General features: G+C 35.2%; 5 protein-coding genes across 7 annotated transcripts in view; 3 read left to right on the top strand and 2 right to left on the bottom strand.

Moving 5' to 3' along the window:
• The window catches only part of LOC136822412 (uncharacterized protein C19orf47-like), a 136,333-nt gene that overhangs the window by 97,804 nt on the left and 20,534 nt on the right, over window positions 1-17,995 (bottom strand). The gene's annotated exons all lie outside the window — the stretch shown is intronic.
• LOC136822289 (neo-calmodulin-like) lies at window positions 1,873-2,783 on the top strand. Its single transcript, XM_067078531.1, has one exon. The coding sequence runs from the start codon at window positions 1,994-1,996 to the stop codon at window positions 2,492-2,494; it is 501 nt and encodes a 166-aa protein (XP_066934632.1). The 5' UTR covers window positions 1,873-1,993; the 3' UTR covers window positions 2,495-2,783.
• LOC136821663 (calmodulin-like protein) lies at window positions 4,147-4,644 on the top strand. The gene has a single exon (XM_067077875.1). It carries the CDS (start codon window positions 4,147-4,149, stop codon window positions 4,642-4,644), a length of 498 nt encoding a protein of 165 aa, XP_066933976.1.
• On the bottom strand, window positions 8,354-16,947 carry LOC136822316 (mediator of RNA polymerase II transcription subunit 18-like). The gene is made up of 3 exons (XM_067078557.1): window positions 16,777-16,947; window positions 14,772-14,859; window positions 8,354-9,491 (listed from the first exon to the last, which is right to left on the bottom strand). The coding sequence occupies exons 1-3, from the start codon at window positions 16,936-16,938 to the stop codon at window positions 9,133-9,135; spliced, it is 609 nt and encodes a 202-aa protein (XP_066934658.1). The 5' UTR covers window positions 16,939-16,947; the 3' UTR covers window positions 8,354-9,132.
• On the top strand, window positions 11,974-13,749 carry LOC136822298 (uncharacterized). Of its 2 annotated transcripts, none has more exons than XM_067078545.1 (2): window positions 11,974-12,114; window positions 12,407-13,749. In XM_067078545.1, exon 2 carries the CDS (start codon window positions 12,408-12,410, stop codon window positions 13,350-13,352), a length of 945 nt encoding a protein of 314 aa, XP_066934646.1. In that variant the 5' UTR covers window positions 11,974-12,114; window position 12,407; the 3' UTR covers window positions 13,353-13,749. The 2 variants fall into 2 exon arrangements, with proteins under 2 accessions (XP_066934646.1, XP_066934640.1); XM_067078539.1 differs by having other exon boundaries at window positions 11,975-12,105.

The following is a 17,995-nucleotide window of genomic DNA, read 5'->3' on the forward strand; positions in this document are numbered from 1 at the left end:
TTTAAAAGATTGTGAGTGTTCGATTTTAAGTTCCATCAATGGGTTTCGGTTCGATCAGTTCGATAAACCAATTTTGTTCGACAAGTTTGTGCTGCTCTGCCACCGTATATTACATTAGCTTCTTTTCAAAGCCAAATTTGGAATGTAAATCGGGAAATTACTTCCGATAAGGGATTACACATTTTTCCTGCATCCTTTTAGCGCCAGAGGCTGTTTGTTGGGGCGTAGTATTCTGCCACTCGGCCGTGCGGCGAAATCGCAACAGAGGGGCTACGGACTTTATTCCGGATAGACAAATTTCCGGGTACAATAAACGTCAAGCTGTTAAGTCCGGGGACTGTCGAAATGGCAATCGCGTGCCAGGACAAAGTTTTTGCAAGCGAGGAGGGAAGATATGATGAGGGATTTAATATCATCGAAAATAATCGAACTTTTTACTGACCGAACTAATCGAACTGCTATTGCTTCAAAAATTGTGAGTGTTTGATTAGGTTGGATTAATTTTTTAGTCAAACTTTAATCGTTCGATGGAGTTCGATCAGTCCGATTGTTCGATTGGTTCGACAAGTTCGATTGATCGGGTCTGGGCCAATGTGCCAAAAACGTTTCAGTTGTACGCCAAAGATCTTCAGCGTTAGTTACACAAAATCCATACTGGTACGTACGCTCGTAATTTTTCCTAAACTGTCTTTTTAGAGAGAAAAACGCAATATTTTCACATCAAAAAATGGTTTTTGCGATTGTTATTTTTCATTTCTACTTTGGCAGTTACATCAATATGCCTTCTTACCTGTCTTTAAAAATATAAATAAAAGTAATCACGGAAAAGGACGCGAAAAAAAAAGACATAAGTGTGAGAACAGAGTAATCAAACTCGTTAGAAAAAGTACCATTAGAAGTCATAAAAAATCAACCTGAATAAATGCAATCGAAATCCCAGAGAACTTCATAATTCCCCAAACAACATTACATTACTATGTCAAACTCCCATTACATAAATTTTACAATTACGTCAGAGTAGACTACGCTCGCCACCGAAGAGGTTTATTTGGAAAGGGTAATTACATTTTATTGTTCGCTTCTTTTTTAAAGATTGGCCGGGTTGGAAAAGTATGAATTTCTTTGTACATATTTTACCTACCCCAAATATTTAGGAGGCTGAGTTTTAAACAAATGGTCAAGTTGAAACGAATGATAAATGTATCAAGGTCTGTTTTATTTACCCCCTGGTGACTTAACAAAAGAGACTTAACTCAATGTTACAATCCAATTATTGAAAGTTTGTCTCGGCCTTTTTATAATGAGCGAGACATACGTTCTCTGATTACGCAATTTTCATATTGACATTTTCGAGGCATTTTGATGTAACTGTTTGGTATTTTTGCTATGTACACTTTTCAGCCGTAGCACGAAATCTAGCTATTTGGGCATTATAAATCTATGCTTCGGCCACCATAAATTTTGCATACAATTCACTATGATGGACATGGTGGATGGAAAGGCGAAAAGGTCTCTTTAAATAATTGAGGGGGTGGTATAAGGCAAGGAAGGCAGCTATTTGGAGAAAGCTAAATGATGGGAAACATTAAGGTTGAAATAAGAACAAGAATTAATTACTACAATCGTTCCATGCATGGATCCATATCTTGTCCATTTATCCAATTGTGAAATTGGCGCCGATATCTCAACCACAAAATCTGAAAATCAGAGCGTCCATCTTGAAAAATTTTGACCATCTTTTTCATAAACACCGCGCCGAAATGTATGGGTGGGCGAGCAATGTTTACGTTAGAAGCGAGCGCACATTTTGGCTCGATGGCACCCGTCAAAACATTAAAAATGGTAGCCTTGAAAAAGCGGAAGACTCCCTCCTTCGTTCTTTCACTTCACTTTGGCCTCCGACAAGCATCAAGCTTAACCTCTTGTAGTTTGGTTGTCTTTTGCGTCTTTACTTGTTGTGTTTTTTTAGCTTTTTTCAATACTTCAAGGAAACATGGCTAAAAACATGGGGGCTAAAACCTTCTTTGACCCCAATGCTCCTGCTGTTGTTTTGAAAAGTTTGTTTTACAAATACGACAAAGATGGCAGTGGGCAACTCAGCAAATCTGAGTTGGCTGTACTTTTCAAGCAAGATCTTGGGTTTAACAATGAGCAAGCAGATGCTTATGCTTTGCTACTTGATAGGGATGGCAATGGACAAGTATCTTTTGATGAATTTAACTCCTGGTTAAAAAGTGGAGAGAAATTTAAAAATATTAATGACAAATGTAGATACCATCGGTTAGTGAAAGCAGTTGACTTATTTAATAAATACGATGTTGATAAAAGTCATGCTTTAGATAAAGGTGAATTCAAAAAACTGTTCAAAGAAGTTGGTGGGAAACCTCATAATCTTGACAAAGCATTAAAAGAGCTTGACAAAGATGCAAATGGCCTTGTTTCATTTCCAGAATTTTTAAGATGGTTGAATTGGATTCCTCTAGAGGAGTTTTAATTTTTACACAACAAACTTTATGTTATAAACAGAGAATCAAAAATTTTATAAAAATATGCTAATGGGGATCTTTATGTTGGTTTTGGTCAACGAATTAAAAAACATTATAATGTAAATATAATTATAATTATGGGCAATTTTGCTTTTTTAATTTTCTCGATAGTTTATTTACCACAAAAATTTTATATTTTAATTTTTATAGATGGATTATATGTAATTTTTTTTACTTGGGATTGTGTTTTTGCAACACATATTTTTACAGGAACATACAACATTCAATTTAAAAAGAAAACAAATAAAAACATTGATAAGCAAACAAAATATCAAAACATGTTTATACTTATTCAGTTGGTGATAAATGATCGTGTTTTTTTTAAGCTAAGAAAATTAGAGGACATTCTGCTAAGTGGAACACCGTTTTGATTTGCTCCTACGTCATTCCCTTACTCCCGCGGGTATTTAGCTAGCAAGGATCTGGTTGCGAGTCACTTTTCCCCCCTTTTTTCTTCTGTTTAAAGACTTACCAAATTCCACTCAGAAAATCTCTTCGGAAACATCCGGTAAGGCGACCTTTTTTCGATGTGTTCTGAGCTTATATGTTTCGGCAAGAAATTTTTCATCTGTTTTAAGTTCCGTCAGTTCATCAGCTAGAAATGTTGATGTGTTCTGGTTAGGCAGAGGGGTATAATCTAATGTGTTCTTGTGGCCTAGGTAGCCCTAGAAGACTAAACACCTCAATGATAAAATGTCATTATGTCACCATCAAAAAACAATACAAGGTATCCCGAAAAAAAAGTCCTGTCTCAGACCATGAATAAAAGTAGAAGTATTTAACGCAACACGGTAATTGACACTTTAATGACTACATTGATAAAAACAGAAACGCAATAAATTCAAGTAAATTTATGTACATAATAATATAAATTGTGTAATAAACTCAATTAGCGTACAATAAAATGTTATGTGTAATAAAACCCCTAACGTGACTACCGGGGGGGGGCACTCGATTCAAAAACGACCGTACCTAAAATTAGGCCTATGAATTGTATGAATTCGGGCCCTTACAGTGCAGAGAACATTTTAGTAGAGAACTTTTTGATAAAATTCCAACAAGATAGCGGTTTTCTACTCGTTAAAAAGATATTCCGGAGTGGAATATATCATCAAAAAAGAAAGAATTCAAATACATAGAAAAATGGAGATAAAAAATGAAGAAGAAGAAAATTAGCTTCTTGTTGTATCTTCATTTTTTATAACAGAAACTCTTCGATCTTAGAACATCATAAATGCGAAAAATATTCAAAAAATATGTATTCAGTCTTTAGTTGACTTGAAAAAATGGCTCTTTTTGTTGTTTTGATGGTTTTCACAGTTTTCACATCGGGGAAGCTTGGATCAAAGGGCAGGCTCGGTATTACAGGCCAGCTAGAAGGCAGAAGCTAAATTTGAACATTTGAAAAACTATTTTTATAAAATCGTTTTCAAAACAGCCGGACCATTTAAGAACAGCTCAATCAATACTATAAACATCCTAATTTTGTTTCAAAATATTCCCCTAATTCAAAGTAAACTAAAGAGTGATGAATGATGACGAGGCTTTAGTTATTCCAGCTTAAGACCTACTACCAGGACCACTATAAAACCTTTCAACAATGGCAAATCTTGGAGTCAGGGCGCTTTTTTCGGATAACACACCAGAAGTAGCATTAAAAAGCTTGTTTTGCAAGTACGATGAAGATAAAAGTGGACAGTTAAGTCAGTCAGAGCTTGCAGTGCTTTTCAAGGAAGATTTAGGATTTGATGACCAGCAATCAGAAGCTTACGCTCTTCTCCTGGACAAAGATGGTAATGGTGAAGTGTCTTTCCATGAATTTACTTCTTGGCTTAAAAGTGGTGAAAAGCTACAAAATATTACAGATAAAAGCAGATACAATTTGCTAGTCAAAGCTGTTGATTTTTTCAATCGTTATGATAAAGATAGAAGTCAAGCTTTAGATCCTGAAGAATTTAAGAAGCTGTTTTTGGAAATGGGTGGACAAGAGGTTCATTTGGAAGGAGCTTTAAAGGAAATGGATAAAGATAAAAATGGGATTGTATCATTCCCTGAGTTTCTCAGATGGTTGAATTGGATCCCGTTAGAAGATTTTTGAATAAATTCTACCTTTTTGGATTCAACGCTCAATTTTATTACCTCAAGACTCTTTCAAAGTTTTCAATTTATTGAATTTTGTTACAATACGTGGCCACAAGAAAGCCATCATTAGAATAAAGACTTAAAGCCAATCGTGGCAGAATAAATTTGAACACTTTAACAAAACTGTAAATGGAGAGAATGGGGTGGGTACGATTTTGTATTCCTTTTTAATTTGGCGAGAGAAGTATTATTACATATTATTAAGGAGCAGAATAGTAATATCAAATGATTTAGATTGATGGAATATTTTGCGCCTTCTCGCGCGCAGAAAAAGCCTTATACACGCCTACCCATCACAGCTTATCGCTATCGGATAAAAAGGTTCCTTCATGAGTCGAATACGGCTGAATTATTCTGAGTCTGAATTTAGTCGAAATTATAAAAGGAAGTTTTGAAAACAAATTGAGAATCAATTATAATGTATATTTTGTAAACATTTTCTTATCACGCTTTCTTGATACAGGCCTTTTTTATAAGAACAAGCTATATAAGAACATAGGGGAAAATATTAAGAACAAGTTAAGAACATTTAAGGCTTTGCGTACTCTGAAACACCCGATTTCTTCGGAAAATTAACGAAATTACTCACAAAATGGTGAAAGTTAGAACATTTCTAGGCTCGAAACTCAAAAAGTTAAGAACATCCGCATTTTGGATGTTCATATAAGAAAAACGTGATATTTTCATAATTTTTACTAATTTTTTTACCCACGAAACGACTAATCGTCTGTTTATTTAACAAAACATTGTAAAAGAATTTGTGTTGTGATATGTACATGTTGTTGTTTTGGTTCGAAATATGAAATATAAAGTAAATATGTAAAAAGTCAATATCAGTCTTTATATGGCACGATGAGTAAAGCAAACCTAGCACCCAGGTGGGAACATCAGATTGATCTCCAATACATTTCATCAGCATCACAAATTTCGCGGTTGGGTGGCTCAGATCTACAAAATCTACCCCTCAGTATCAAACTCAAAATTTCTTTTTCCAAAGAGAAACCAAATGCTTACATCCGAGGGGGGGGGGTTCCTATTTTTCCGACCCTTAGTGGGACTTTGGAAATCCAAAAAAGGTACCCTTAAGGGCGGCACATACCGTACCCTCGATTTGCCTACTAAGCACCTCCCCCCCGGTATTGATACGTAGTAAATTCTCTTCTTATTCTCGGGTGCCAAATTCGGTGGAGTTCCCCTCCATTTTAATGACCGGGGTTCATATTGAAGGCCTACTGTACCAGTGAACAATTTTTTTCTACAAGCAACTCCAATCTTCGGGTCAATCCTGAAGTTACTTAGCATTTTAGCTAATTTTCTGAAAAATTTGCTTGGACCACCCCTGAAATTAAAGCATATTAGGTCAAGGGTTATCGTCTGCCATGGTAAGATTATCTAAAGAGCCTTTTCTTTTACGAAATTCTGAAAAAAATGGCAAGTTTGAGTCGTTGAGCATTTGCAATCTTGTTGCTTACAAAGAAAAATGTGTACTAAAATGTGATTTTGTTTAATCTTTACGTAATATCAAAGTACACTCGTTTACAGTTATAAAGCCCTGCTGGCCAAGGCTAGACGTATAACAATTATAAAGTAAACTGTGTGTGTTGAATAGTTTCAAAATGAACGTCTTCTCACATGCACATAAAAATAGGCTGACATATGAGGACAGCGCACATAGCAGCTTTTATTGTAGAAATATCAATAAGAAAGGACACAGGCAGGTTGGTTTATACTAGCATGGTTCAGGATGCTTTATAAAGGATCATTTTATATTTGATTACAATAATTTTCTTGTATTTCTTATACATGTTTTTTCTTTTATAAGCATAAAGTTTATAAGCATATGCAGGCTCAGTTTTTGGTACCTAAGCAATGGCTCTATTGTTTGAGAACAATAGAATGCTAAGCATAATGCGAGCCTGATGTAGGGGCAGACACTTGCTTATAAAAAAACAACATGTAGTTCATGACGGACAGTTCTACCACTAAAATGTTTTATCAACAAGAGATGATTTAAAGGCTGTCAACTACACCATGCTGTTCTATTTTACATAAAGTTTTATCAATACACTTCATATAAGCCTGACTTAATCGGTAAATGACGGACAAAATAAAGGGAACTTTGTATAAATGAATTAGATGGGGAGGCATTTACTTAATTAACGTCTTATCAAGTTGTGTTAATACCTTGATAACTTATTGAGATTAAAGGTTATGTGCTAAAAGATATATATCTGTAGAATTTAAGAAGTGTTTCGAGAGAATTGTTGGAAGCTGATTGATTTATATAAGGACGAACTGAGAATCATTTTTTGGTTTCTTTTTGTTATATGAAACACTAGCCAAAAATCACACATCATTTTCACAAGAGCATTTTGAAAGATCAGACACATAACTGTTATAAGAGGATAAAATACTGACTGAAGGGAGAACTGAATTGAACGAATAAAAGGAGATTGATGATTTATGATTAGATGTAAAGCTTCATAACTTTAGATTAGCATACCAACAAAGCACTGTTTTTGTATGTATACAATATGATTGATGGTATCGTCTGTACCAGTAAAACTGAATAGGATTTGTGCTGACATTTGTGCTTGCAAACGTGATACCATAATATTTCAATGCAAAGAAGAACGCTTTGTGGGTTGGTTCTGAGTGTATGAATAAACAGCTGTTTAATTAAACCTCGGAAAATTATCATTTCCAGTCAAATCAAGCTACCACAACGGAAACGGAAATCGGAAATCGGAAATCTGAAAACGGAAAGGAAAATCGGAAATCACTTGAACAACACCTACCAAAAACCAACTTTTACTTGCTTACAAGAGACAACATAAATACGCGACAAGTTATCATTATAATTTTGACAAAATGAACACACCAAGACGCAGTCCGATGCAAATGTTTCGCCGGTTAAGCCAAGATGAAGACGGAAAGATCCCGATTACGTTCAAATTAACAACGGAAAGAGCCATTCAGTTTAACGACATACGAAGTACAATTTATCCTATAGTGAAACAATGGTCTTGGATCAAGCGAGCAAAAGATAGTTTACAGAGTAACAACGATAACAAATACACGTTACTAGCGAAACATATGTCGAATATAAACCAAGGTACTATTTATGCTATATGTTCCGAAACAGATGATAATGTTCGGTACATTTCAAATGCGGATATAGAACACTGGCAGATTACAGAAAAAGAATTGATTAAATTTGCACGAGAAAACTTCTTGAAAAAGGTAGCATTTATTGAACGATCAGAGCCTTTGTTTGTTGAATCTTACACAGGGGTATATTGCTGTACAAAATTAAAAACAATGACGTCATCATTACTAGCAGTACCTGAAGTACTTAACATGTTACCAATAACGACAAATTATGTTGTTGCTATGCCAACACCTGAAGTTATACTTATCTCTCATTGTCACGACGCGCGTGCACTATGTGTGATTGGAGAGATCTGTCTTAGGCATGGTATGCGTGAACAAACTTTAGTACGAGCGATCAAAATTGATCGTAAAGGAGGCTTAAATTTTTATGAAGGAAGTATGGTTCGAAATGAAGCTACTTATCCATTGACTGAAGATCAACTTAAAAACTGCAAGAAATCAGTATTCAAACGATCTCGTAAATTAAGTTATAGTTGATAGATAACAGAGTATTAGAGAGTATTTCAATTCTCTGTTTATCATAGGAATAACATAAGAATTAAAATTCTTAAAAAATAATTAGTAAACTATTTTTTATTGCCAGGTTTCTGGGCTAGTTCTTGTACTGCTTGATTACAAAATATTTCAAAATCATTTCAAACTATTATGTCTTTATCCAGACCTTTCGGCCATTTCATCGCACCATTGCAATACTAATGTTTATTTATCCTGATAGTTGACTCGACCGTTAAGAAAACCAGTATCTCTTAGCAGAGCATTTTCATATCATTTTCTTCTTCGCAATCAAAAGGCATACTACCCTATTAATGTGTCCATGAAATGACTTATCTATAGAAATTGTTCATGTTTTGTTACGTTACACCATTTCCGTTTTTTTGGAAGCAAACGTTCGATTTTGCGTAATGGATCGTCTCTACATATTCGAACGTTTGCTTCAATAATGGTGGAAATTACATAACTTAACCAAACATCCATCTATACAAATATGTATGAAATATCCACAATGGGCTCTTCCAGAAAAAAATTGTACATGGGGGGTGGAGGATATTTTGTCCGGAGGGTAGCAAAAAATCATCAAAATGTCCGGGGGTAAATTTGCTCTGTCCGGGGGTAATTTGGGGTGTCCGGGGTCAGCAGATGCTTGTCCGGGAGGTAAAACCTATTGTCCGGGGGGCCAAAAGCCACCCTGTTCGGGGGGTAAATCACTAAAAATTGTTATATCCTCTACCCCCCCATGTGCAATTTTTTTCTGGAAGAGCCCGATACCAGTTTATAGACGTTTCTGATCAAGTTTATCCAGAACAACAATGGGTTTCAGGTATTCAGCGAAAGCCTTCATGTCTTCACATAAAGAGTCTTGTTGAACTAAAGTATTCAAAGTCACTTCAACTAAATAAGAATCAGTCATTTGCATAGCATTTTGAAAAACACCTTTCTCCGGAATCTTGTGTAGCCTTGAAACGCAAATTTTCATGCGACCTTTTTTGAATAAATAACCGCGTAGTATAGTCTCATGATCGAATTGAAAACCAATATGTTCAAGAAATGCTCGTATGTTTTCGGTACAATCGACTTCGATGCAACTTCTCATAGATGCTGCACGGCTTTTATCACCAGTCTCAGATGTACCTGAAAAATACAAATGAAATTAAATCAAATTGCTTTCGTGGAACGTCTCAGGAGAGAACATACTCTGAACTTGGCCTTGAAAGCCTTGCTGACAGACGCTTTGCCAGAAGAATGATATTTTTCTATAAAATCATAAATAACCAAGCTCCATCTTACTTACGTAACTATCTGCCAGCAAGGCTTACAGAGCCAGTTAACATAAGAACAAGAAATCCTATTTATCCTCTTAATATACGAACTGAGCGTTTTCGTAATACTTTTTTTTCCTTACTGCATATCACAGTGGAATGTCCTGGACGCGAATATAAGAGATCTACCTTCTGTTAAGACCTTTAAGAATGCAATTTTAGAATTTTTGAGACCCAAACAATCTCGTGTTTTTGATGTTTCTGACAATCAAGGTGTAGTCTTTCTAAATCGACTTCGGGTAGGGTTCAGCCATCTCAACGAGCACAAATTTAGGCATGGTTTTCGTGATACTTTAGACCCTTTTTGTGGTTGTCGAACTAACTCAGTTGAAAATACTCAGCACTTTTTTCTGAACTGCTCTATATATTCCCATGCGAGACAATCTCTATTCGACAAACTACAAGACTTAGGTATTATTTTCCTCCCACTAAACCCTTCTTATTTTTGTCGGTTTTTATTATACGGTGATGAAAGCTTGACTTTAATTTTAAATCAAACTATAATTCTTTCTGTCGTTGAATATATCCATGAATCTGGAAGGTTCAGTGGTGCGTTATTTTAGTCTACTACAACGATAGCTCTCTCCACGTCACACCTTGTTTCACTTTTTCCTTTCTTCATAGCCTTACCTCTGGCGATATAACTTAAGTTTCTGGCGGAGGGAGGGACTATATTAATGTTTAGTAGTATTTTGTATTATATGTTCGTAATGTACCCTGTGTTTATGTTTCAATAACAAAAAAAAAAAAAGAAAAAAAAAAAATTAAATCAACAAGCAATCCAGTGTCGGCCAAAGAAACTGTATAGTTGAACTTTTAAGTTAACCCTTCGAGCATCTTTGGGGGATTTCACGTCAACGCTCCAGTAGTTCCCGAGTTCCAGCAGGTGGTCAACGTGTATTTTAAAGACCGGTCTGCAAAGTACCAAATACTTATAGAAACGGATTTGTTCTGTTACTAGTCTCTTTCATTTGACAAATCAGCCTTCAGGAACGAATTTCAGTCAAATAGAACGAGTCAATCAATCAATACATGACTGCGGTCAAATTTACATTCTGGTCTGTAAAGTACTAACTAGACAGGCCAAAATTTCTTGTCAATCTTTAAGGGGTTAAAACAAGTCTATAACTCTCAGGTACCAATGGTCCGGGGGCGGTCTTGGTTGGCCCTAATATGTTAAATATATAGGTTTTTGTTTTATTTTCTCACTATTTGGTCCCATGGTACTTCAAAATCAGTTGCCAAGCTGGCGATTCAATGCTATTAAACATTGAATGAAGAAAGTAAGGTCATTTAGGCCTAGATTATGGTGATATCGTATATGACCGCCCAGGAAATGCTACCTTTGTGCAGAAGCTTGAATCTATTCAATATAATGCCTGTCTAGCTATAACAGGCTGTTTTCGTGGAACGTCTCAGGAAAAACTATATTCAGAACTTGGTCTTGAAAGTCTTGCTGACAGGCGCTTTGCTAGAAGAATGACATTCTTCTATGGAATTATTAACAATTTAGCCCCTTCGTATTTACGTAACTACCTGCTAATTTACTTATTTATTTATTTTTTACATAGTCTAGTACCTATGGCGATATAACGTTAGTTCCTAGCGGGGGGAGGGACTATATTATTTTATGTTTAAGTAATGTTTTGTAATATATGTTCGTCGTAGTGTACACGTGTCTTTGTTTCAATAAAGAAAAAAAAATTTTTAGACCTAGAAACTCTTAGAATTTTCTAAACTTCTTTATTGATTAATACTGATTTACCGTCTCAAAGCTTGAAAAGATCGGGTCAAAATCGGGTCATTTGTCTAATTTGGTCGACTAATGCTAAATTTTATACTGACTTTCAGAAAGAATTAGATGAAAACATATTTTTCGGCAATGAATCTCAAAGAGTACTTTCGATTAGAGGTACAGTTTCTAGTGTTTGAAAAATCTTCCAATTTTAATAAATAGGGGTGGGGGAGGGCTAATTATCGTGGGGGTTGGAAATTGTACATCTAAATACCTCCGAAATAAGGTAATTATAGACTAAAAGGTGTACTTTTTAGAAAGAGGCGTTAGGGGGCGTTTATTAGACAGCTGAGAGTACATGGTTATATCTTAAGATATTTGGCTTTTAACTCACATCTACCTATGGTTGTTTTGTAAAATAGGCTTATATAGGTACGATGACCAGGCAATTTCTTTTTATTTTGAAACGTTTGTAAAGCCTTTTTGATTTTTGAAAAAGTGTGACGTCGAATTAAAAAATTTTTCATTTTGACGTCAATTAAAAATTTCAACAAAACGAATACTTTTAAATTGGCGTTCAATACGCATCTAGACATTGTTTTGGAAGTTAGTTTCACACAAACGCGCAAGTTTATCCTGGTTTATCAATAGTTGACGATTTCGACGAATTCGAAGAGTTTCTCCATCCAAGGTATGCGAGGTCTGTTTTCAGTTGAATGATAATTTGCAAACTAGCTAAAATTTCACTGTCATTACAAGACAAAAATCATTTTGATGAGAAAAATCTGTTTTTAGCAAAAGATCAATTGACCGTTCATATATATAGGTTTTTTTCAACTTTTGTTAATTTGCGTAATTTCCGCCATTATGGAAGCAAACATTCGAATCTGTAGAGGCAACCTCTTACGCGGTTCGAACGTTTTCTTCCATAATGGCGGAAATTACGTAACTTAAAAAACATGGAAAACTTCTATTGCGGTTTTTCCTTTTAGGATGGAGGCACCGATAATAGAGTACGAGTTCGCGATGACTTCTCACCACCAGGACAGCGATCTTTATGAATATGAGCAGACCGTTGTTAACGAGTTCACGCCTCTTTACGAAAAAGGTTTGTGCACTCCAACATATGTAGTTCTCGAACAGTACAATACCATGCCGCTGGAAGATCTAATGGCTGAAAGGAATTATTTGATCCAGCTGATGCAAGAACAAAGGGAACGGATACGGCAAGGGGATATATTACTTACACAAGCCTTAGAGAATTATCAACCATTAATCGAAGGAGAAGAAGCTCACGAGACAGACCGAGATGAAAGACTCCATGAAATATTGCCATCCAGTTTTGAAGAAGACAATGGACTAGTGCTCGAAGAAGAATCATATAATAATCCATTGATTGAAATTGATAATATCGCTTTCGGAGAGGAGGGGTGTGAAGAAGAAATAGATTCATCAGATGTGTTTTTCTTGAATGGTGGTGAAGACAAAAAAGTGAGTCACGTTGGGACGTCCGAATCCAATAATGAGTGTTTCGAAACGGAGATAGACTTAAAGGTCGACGTAGAAAGCCAGAGTGACTTGACATTCAGGAAGAAGTTTTTTACAAAGAAAAACTCTTGTGTAGACCATGATGGACAATATGGCGCGGTCTTCATTATTAATCTTTTTATTATATTAATTTATTTGTCAACACAGGTCAGGTTCTATATACAAAACTATATATACAAACTATATACAATTTCATATATACTGGCAGTAAAAACTGATGTGGACCGGAGAGCTAAGAATTCTGACAATGAACGATTGGCTGATAAAGACAACCTACCCAATGAAGCCGAAAGAGAATCCACCATCATATCGAATGCCGAGGACGAGCGCCACCAAAAATCAGACCGGATGAGACCTATACTGTATTTGTACTTCAATGGCATCAGTTGACACTAAGGCCATTCTCGAGATAAAAATGCAAACCATAAAAAAATCACTAAAATGTACCAGTGCCAAAATTGTTGGTTATGGAGCTCTTTTGTATGTATAGCTTTTTCAGGAAAGGAAAATGCTTTTTAAGTTTCTCGGGCCAAGAATTTCGATTTTAGTTAAGTTTTCATTTTTCTTCCTTACAAGGGCCAGTAAGGGAGTATTCGAGATTAAGATGATGATTAAAGATCGACATTCTTTGAAACTAAGCATAGCAACAAAATTACTATTTTTCAAAATAATTTCTGATAAGATATATGATTACAATGTTACATAGAAAAAAAGGTACATGTTTGCGTTTCTAAGAATTCTATCTCGAGAAAGGCCTACCGAAAAAAAACATCAGCACCTTTTTGAAAAAAAAAAGATCTCATACTTTGTTAACATCTATATTTTGTAAAAGGAAAAAATACCAACTAAAGCTGTAATTCATTCATTCGCATTTATTGTGTGGTTTTCTACGAGTAAAGTAACTTCTTATAGATCATAATGATAAATTTATGCACAAGCACTAAATCTTCAACGAAAACAATCTTAGATCTCGAAAACAATCATATTCAAATTTCATCGAAGGTTAGAGCATTTTCCGTTACCGTTGTCGGTGACATAATTGAGGTTTTGAACAATGTTTGAATCAGATATGAAATGTAGATATATAGAGATATTAAACCTCCGGATTACCGGGGTGGGTCCTACTCCCTTCAGAGCAACATTTCCTCACTTACGAGTAGGAATTTTAAAGCTCTACTCGTTGCTGATCGTACGCGACATACAGATACCCTGTGGTACCCTATTCTCCTCACATGTTATCGGTTGACCCGGACGAAGGTACACTCGCTTACCAAGTGAGTCGAAGTACCACGGTGGGAATCGAACTCGGGACGCTTAGGCGAGAGCCGAGAGCGACGACCACCATACCACTTCGCCTTATGAGATGTTTTAACGCACAATTTCGTTAATATTGTTAAAAGGAAAGGTGCATGAATTTGGATCTGGATAACGTTTTGAGCAATATTGATTCTTTTGTTTAACGACGAGATTTTTAAATTAACAGGTTTAGACTGAAAGACTGAATATCCAAATGGGTTAGAGAGACTTATTTAGATGGCGTCACTTTTAATCAACCCTTGAAAAAAATATTTTTAAAGAGTTTTTGAATTTTGACTTTCCATTTGGAAGATTGGAGAAATTATAGAGCAAAGAAATTAACTTTTAAAAAATATAACCGAAATCCACTAAAATTCTTGACCAATCCTGGAAAAAGCAGGCTTTCCCCAAAAGATTTTTGGTATCTTCCATTAGGCCACGACTCGACTATGATAATTTAAAACTTTTCTTAGTAGGTTAGTACCAAAGACAAAAAATAAAATGCTCACATACCTAGGTATCTCAATTGATGAGGTGCATCTGACTGTATAAGCGACCTTCGTACACGAAGATGGAAATTTTTCGACGAATTTGATGAATCCTGAAACAAAAGGAAAACAAAATTGAACGCGAAGGGTTTTCGAATTTCTATCAGGTATTTGTAGTAGTAGTAGAGTCTCCTACGTGATATCTACTATTCGAATTTCTGTTGAATATTTGTGGTGGAGATAAGGATAAAGAGTCTCCTACGTGCTACCATTCATAAAGTTCTGACGAATAGAATTGTTATCATTATAAACTCAAAACTAAATAAGATATAAGATTCAATGCATTGGTACCATAAGATAGTCTAATGTCGACATCCCTTTTCTAGCTCCGACACCCATCTTTAGAGCTGGGATAAATAGGAAAGTCAGAATTAGTAGGGGGAAATTTGTTCGATTTTTTGAGGTCGCTCGACTTTTTTAGTCAAAGCACTTGTTATACATTTATGGAAAGCTAATGTCGACATCCCTTTTCTAGCTCCGACACCCATCTTTAGAGCTGGGATAAATAGGAAAGTCAGAATTAGTAGGGGGAAATTTGTTCGATCTTTTGAGGTCGCTCGACTTTTTTAGTCAAAGCACTTGTTATACATTTATGGAAAGCTAAGAGGTAGGGAATCAAAATAACAGAGGTTCCAATTTTTTTCGGACACTTTGGTGTGTTTTTCGGACAAATATGACGGTCTCAGCAGGCAAAAATCATAGGGTCAAAATTTAATAAAGATTTTAGCTTGAGAAAGAGAGACATATTGTACCGGGTGCGCCACAAAAAAGTTTCTCTCTTTGAAACTGATTTTCTCGAAATCTAAGAACTAAGAAACAACCATTCCTATTCCATCGGAAAGAAGAAAGATAAACTTAAATTTTGATGGGTCATTTATGAAATTCGATTAAATTAGAATCAAAGTCAAATCAAAATTAGATCAAAAGTTGTGCTCAATTGAATAAAAAGTTTACTTTCAGAAAGTGCCCGAAAACGTTAAAAATCGACCTATCAAATCTTTATTTTAAAATTGGCAATCGCAAGAGGCTTTACATGATTAAGACCATTTTTCAGTAACTAAACACATAAATTTCGAAACTGGTGGAACGAAAGGGTTTAAAATGTTCATCAAAATCATTTCAATTTACTTTTAACGAAATCTTCCTCCAGATATTTGGTTCTAGACTAGATAAAGTCTATGTAAGGCTGGATGTACCTCGAAACCCATATTTGATGTATTTTTATGAATTTTACCAGATTTTTTGGCTTTTTTCGACGAATTTTCTGCCTTTTATTGAAATTCAATCGTCCTTTATACAACAAAAGGTCATTTAGACAGCTAATTATCATTTTTAATGACTGAAACGAAAATACTGATGCATTATATAATTATGCTTCTGTTTAATTTGATAGGTCAATTTTTTCGTTTTTGAGCACTTTCAGAAATTAACTTTTTTATTCAATAGAGCATAACTTTCGATCTAATGAACCGAATTTAATAAATGACCCATCAAAGTTTAAGTTTATACTTCTTCTTTCCAATGGAATAGGAATGGTTCTTTTAAAATTTTTAGATTTCGGGAAAATTAGTTTTAAAGAGAGAAACTTTTTTGTGGCGCACCCGGTATATTTTTGGAAACCTCTCAAAAAATTAAGATTAGAGATATATTGCGAATATATGTGATTTCTGTACCTAACTCAAGATATTGACCCTTCAAAATAATGTTTTTCAGCCAGAAACAGCTATTTTGTCCACTTTTTGCACTTTTTGAAGCTCAAGATCTTGAGTTAGGTAGAGAAATCATATGTACTCGCAATATATCTCTAATCTTAATTTTTTGACAGCTTTCCAAAAATATACAACAGGTCTCTCTTTTCTCAAGCTTAGATTTTCAATAAATTTTGACTCTATGATTTTTTGTTTTGATTAAAAAAGTGACACAGAAAACTAGAAAAATCTAAAATCAAGAATTTCAACAGATTTTCTCACCTTCATAACATACACAGATTCATGGTCTTCAAAGTATTTGTCCTGCAGGGCTGCTTCTTCACATAAACCTCTTAATCGATGTAACAAAAACTTCAAATTGCCTGTAGGTACACTTCCGACCAATATGTATTGAATTTGATTTCGACCTTTTATTTGATTCATGTTTGAAGTCTAAAAGATATTATGTGAGGTAATAAAGTTAGAAATTAAATTGAATGAATGAATTGAAAAAATTGAACCCAACTCTTAGGTTCAACAAGGTTCTAATAATCTATCAGTTCCCTAAAAGATGGTTTCATTCTTTAATTTCGTGCATTTGATTTAAAATAATATATTCTTAGGTTCCAAATAAACCATAGTGCCGAAAGGGGTCTGACCCCCCTTGTTAAATGACCCCTCCCCCTTTCTTGGCATGCCCAACCTTTAAAAATGCCTATCCCCTAAGGGTTTTGGGCTAAATTTTCGAAAATATATGGTGTATAGTGTGTTCCAATAATCCCCTTCTCGCTGTGACCCATCCTCTTATAATTAAAAAAAAAATAACAAACTTCTTTCTTGCTTCTTGTTGACATAGACTACTCAAACAGAAAAACTTCCTTTCATGCAGACCAAATTTTATAACAGTGCTGGAAAATAATCTACAATATATGTAAGCCCCTCCTTCTAAAACGGTCCCCCTCCTTGCTATCCCCCCTTTTTAATGAAAATTTCTGATCCCCCCTTTTTCACTTTTTTGGAAGGTGTCACCCCTCCCTTAAGAAAGGGGGGTCCGAACTATGTGGAAATTGCAATTACGAAAACCCAAAAATAAGGTGAATATAGGCTAAAATCAGGCTATTTAGAGCAGAGTAAGGAACAGCTTATCTTTAAATACAGAAAAAAGTTGCCCTGTATCATTGTTTTTATGCTGGAGTACATAATTATTCAACATGGCCAGACGATCTCAATCGAACGGAATCGACGATCGAACCAGTCGAGAAAAATCGAACGCAATCGACCGATTGAAATTCGATTGTCGAACGCAATCGTATATTACCGCAATTTTCAGATTCAATTGATATTCGATGGCGTTCGATTGCGTTCGATTGCGTTCGATCGTCGATTCATTGACCCCCGGATTAACTGTTCATCGCATAATTTCTACGGGAAATCGAAAGTAATTTCATTTGACTTGTGATGTTTGAGAGCTTGGATGTTTGAGAGCTTGGATGTTGGAAAG

The sequence above is a fragment of the Clytia hemisphaerica genome, unplaced genomic scaffold (assembly GCF_902728285.1).
Source record: "Clytia hemisphaerica strain Z4C2 unplaced genomic scaffold, Clytia hemisphaerica genome assembly, whole genome shotgun sequence".
In the NCBI taxonomy this organism is placed as follows: Eukaryota; Metazoa; Cnidaria; class Hydrozoa; order Leptothecata; family Clytiidae; genus Clytia; species Clytia hemisphaerica.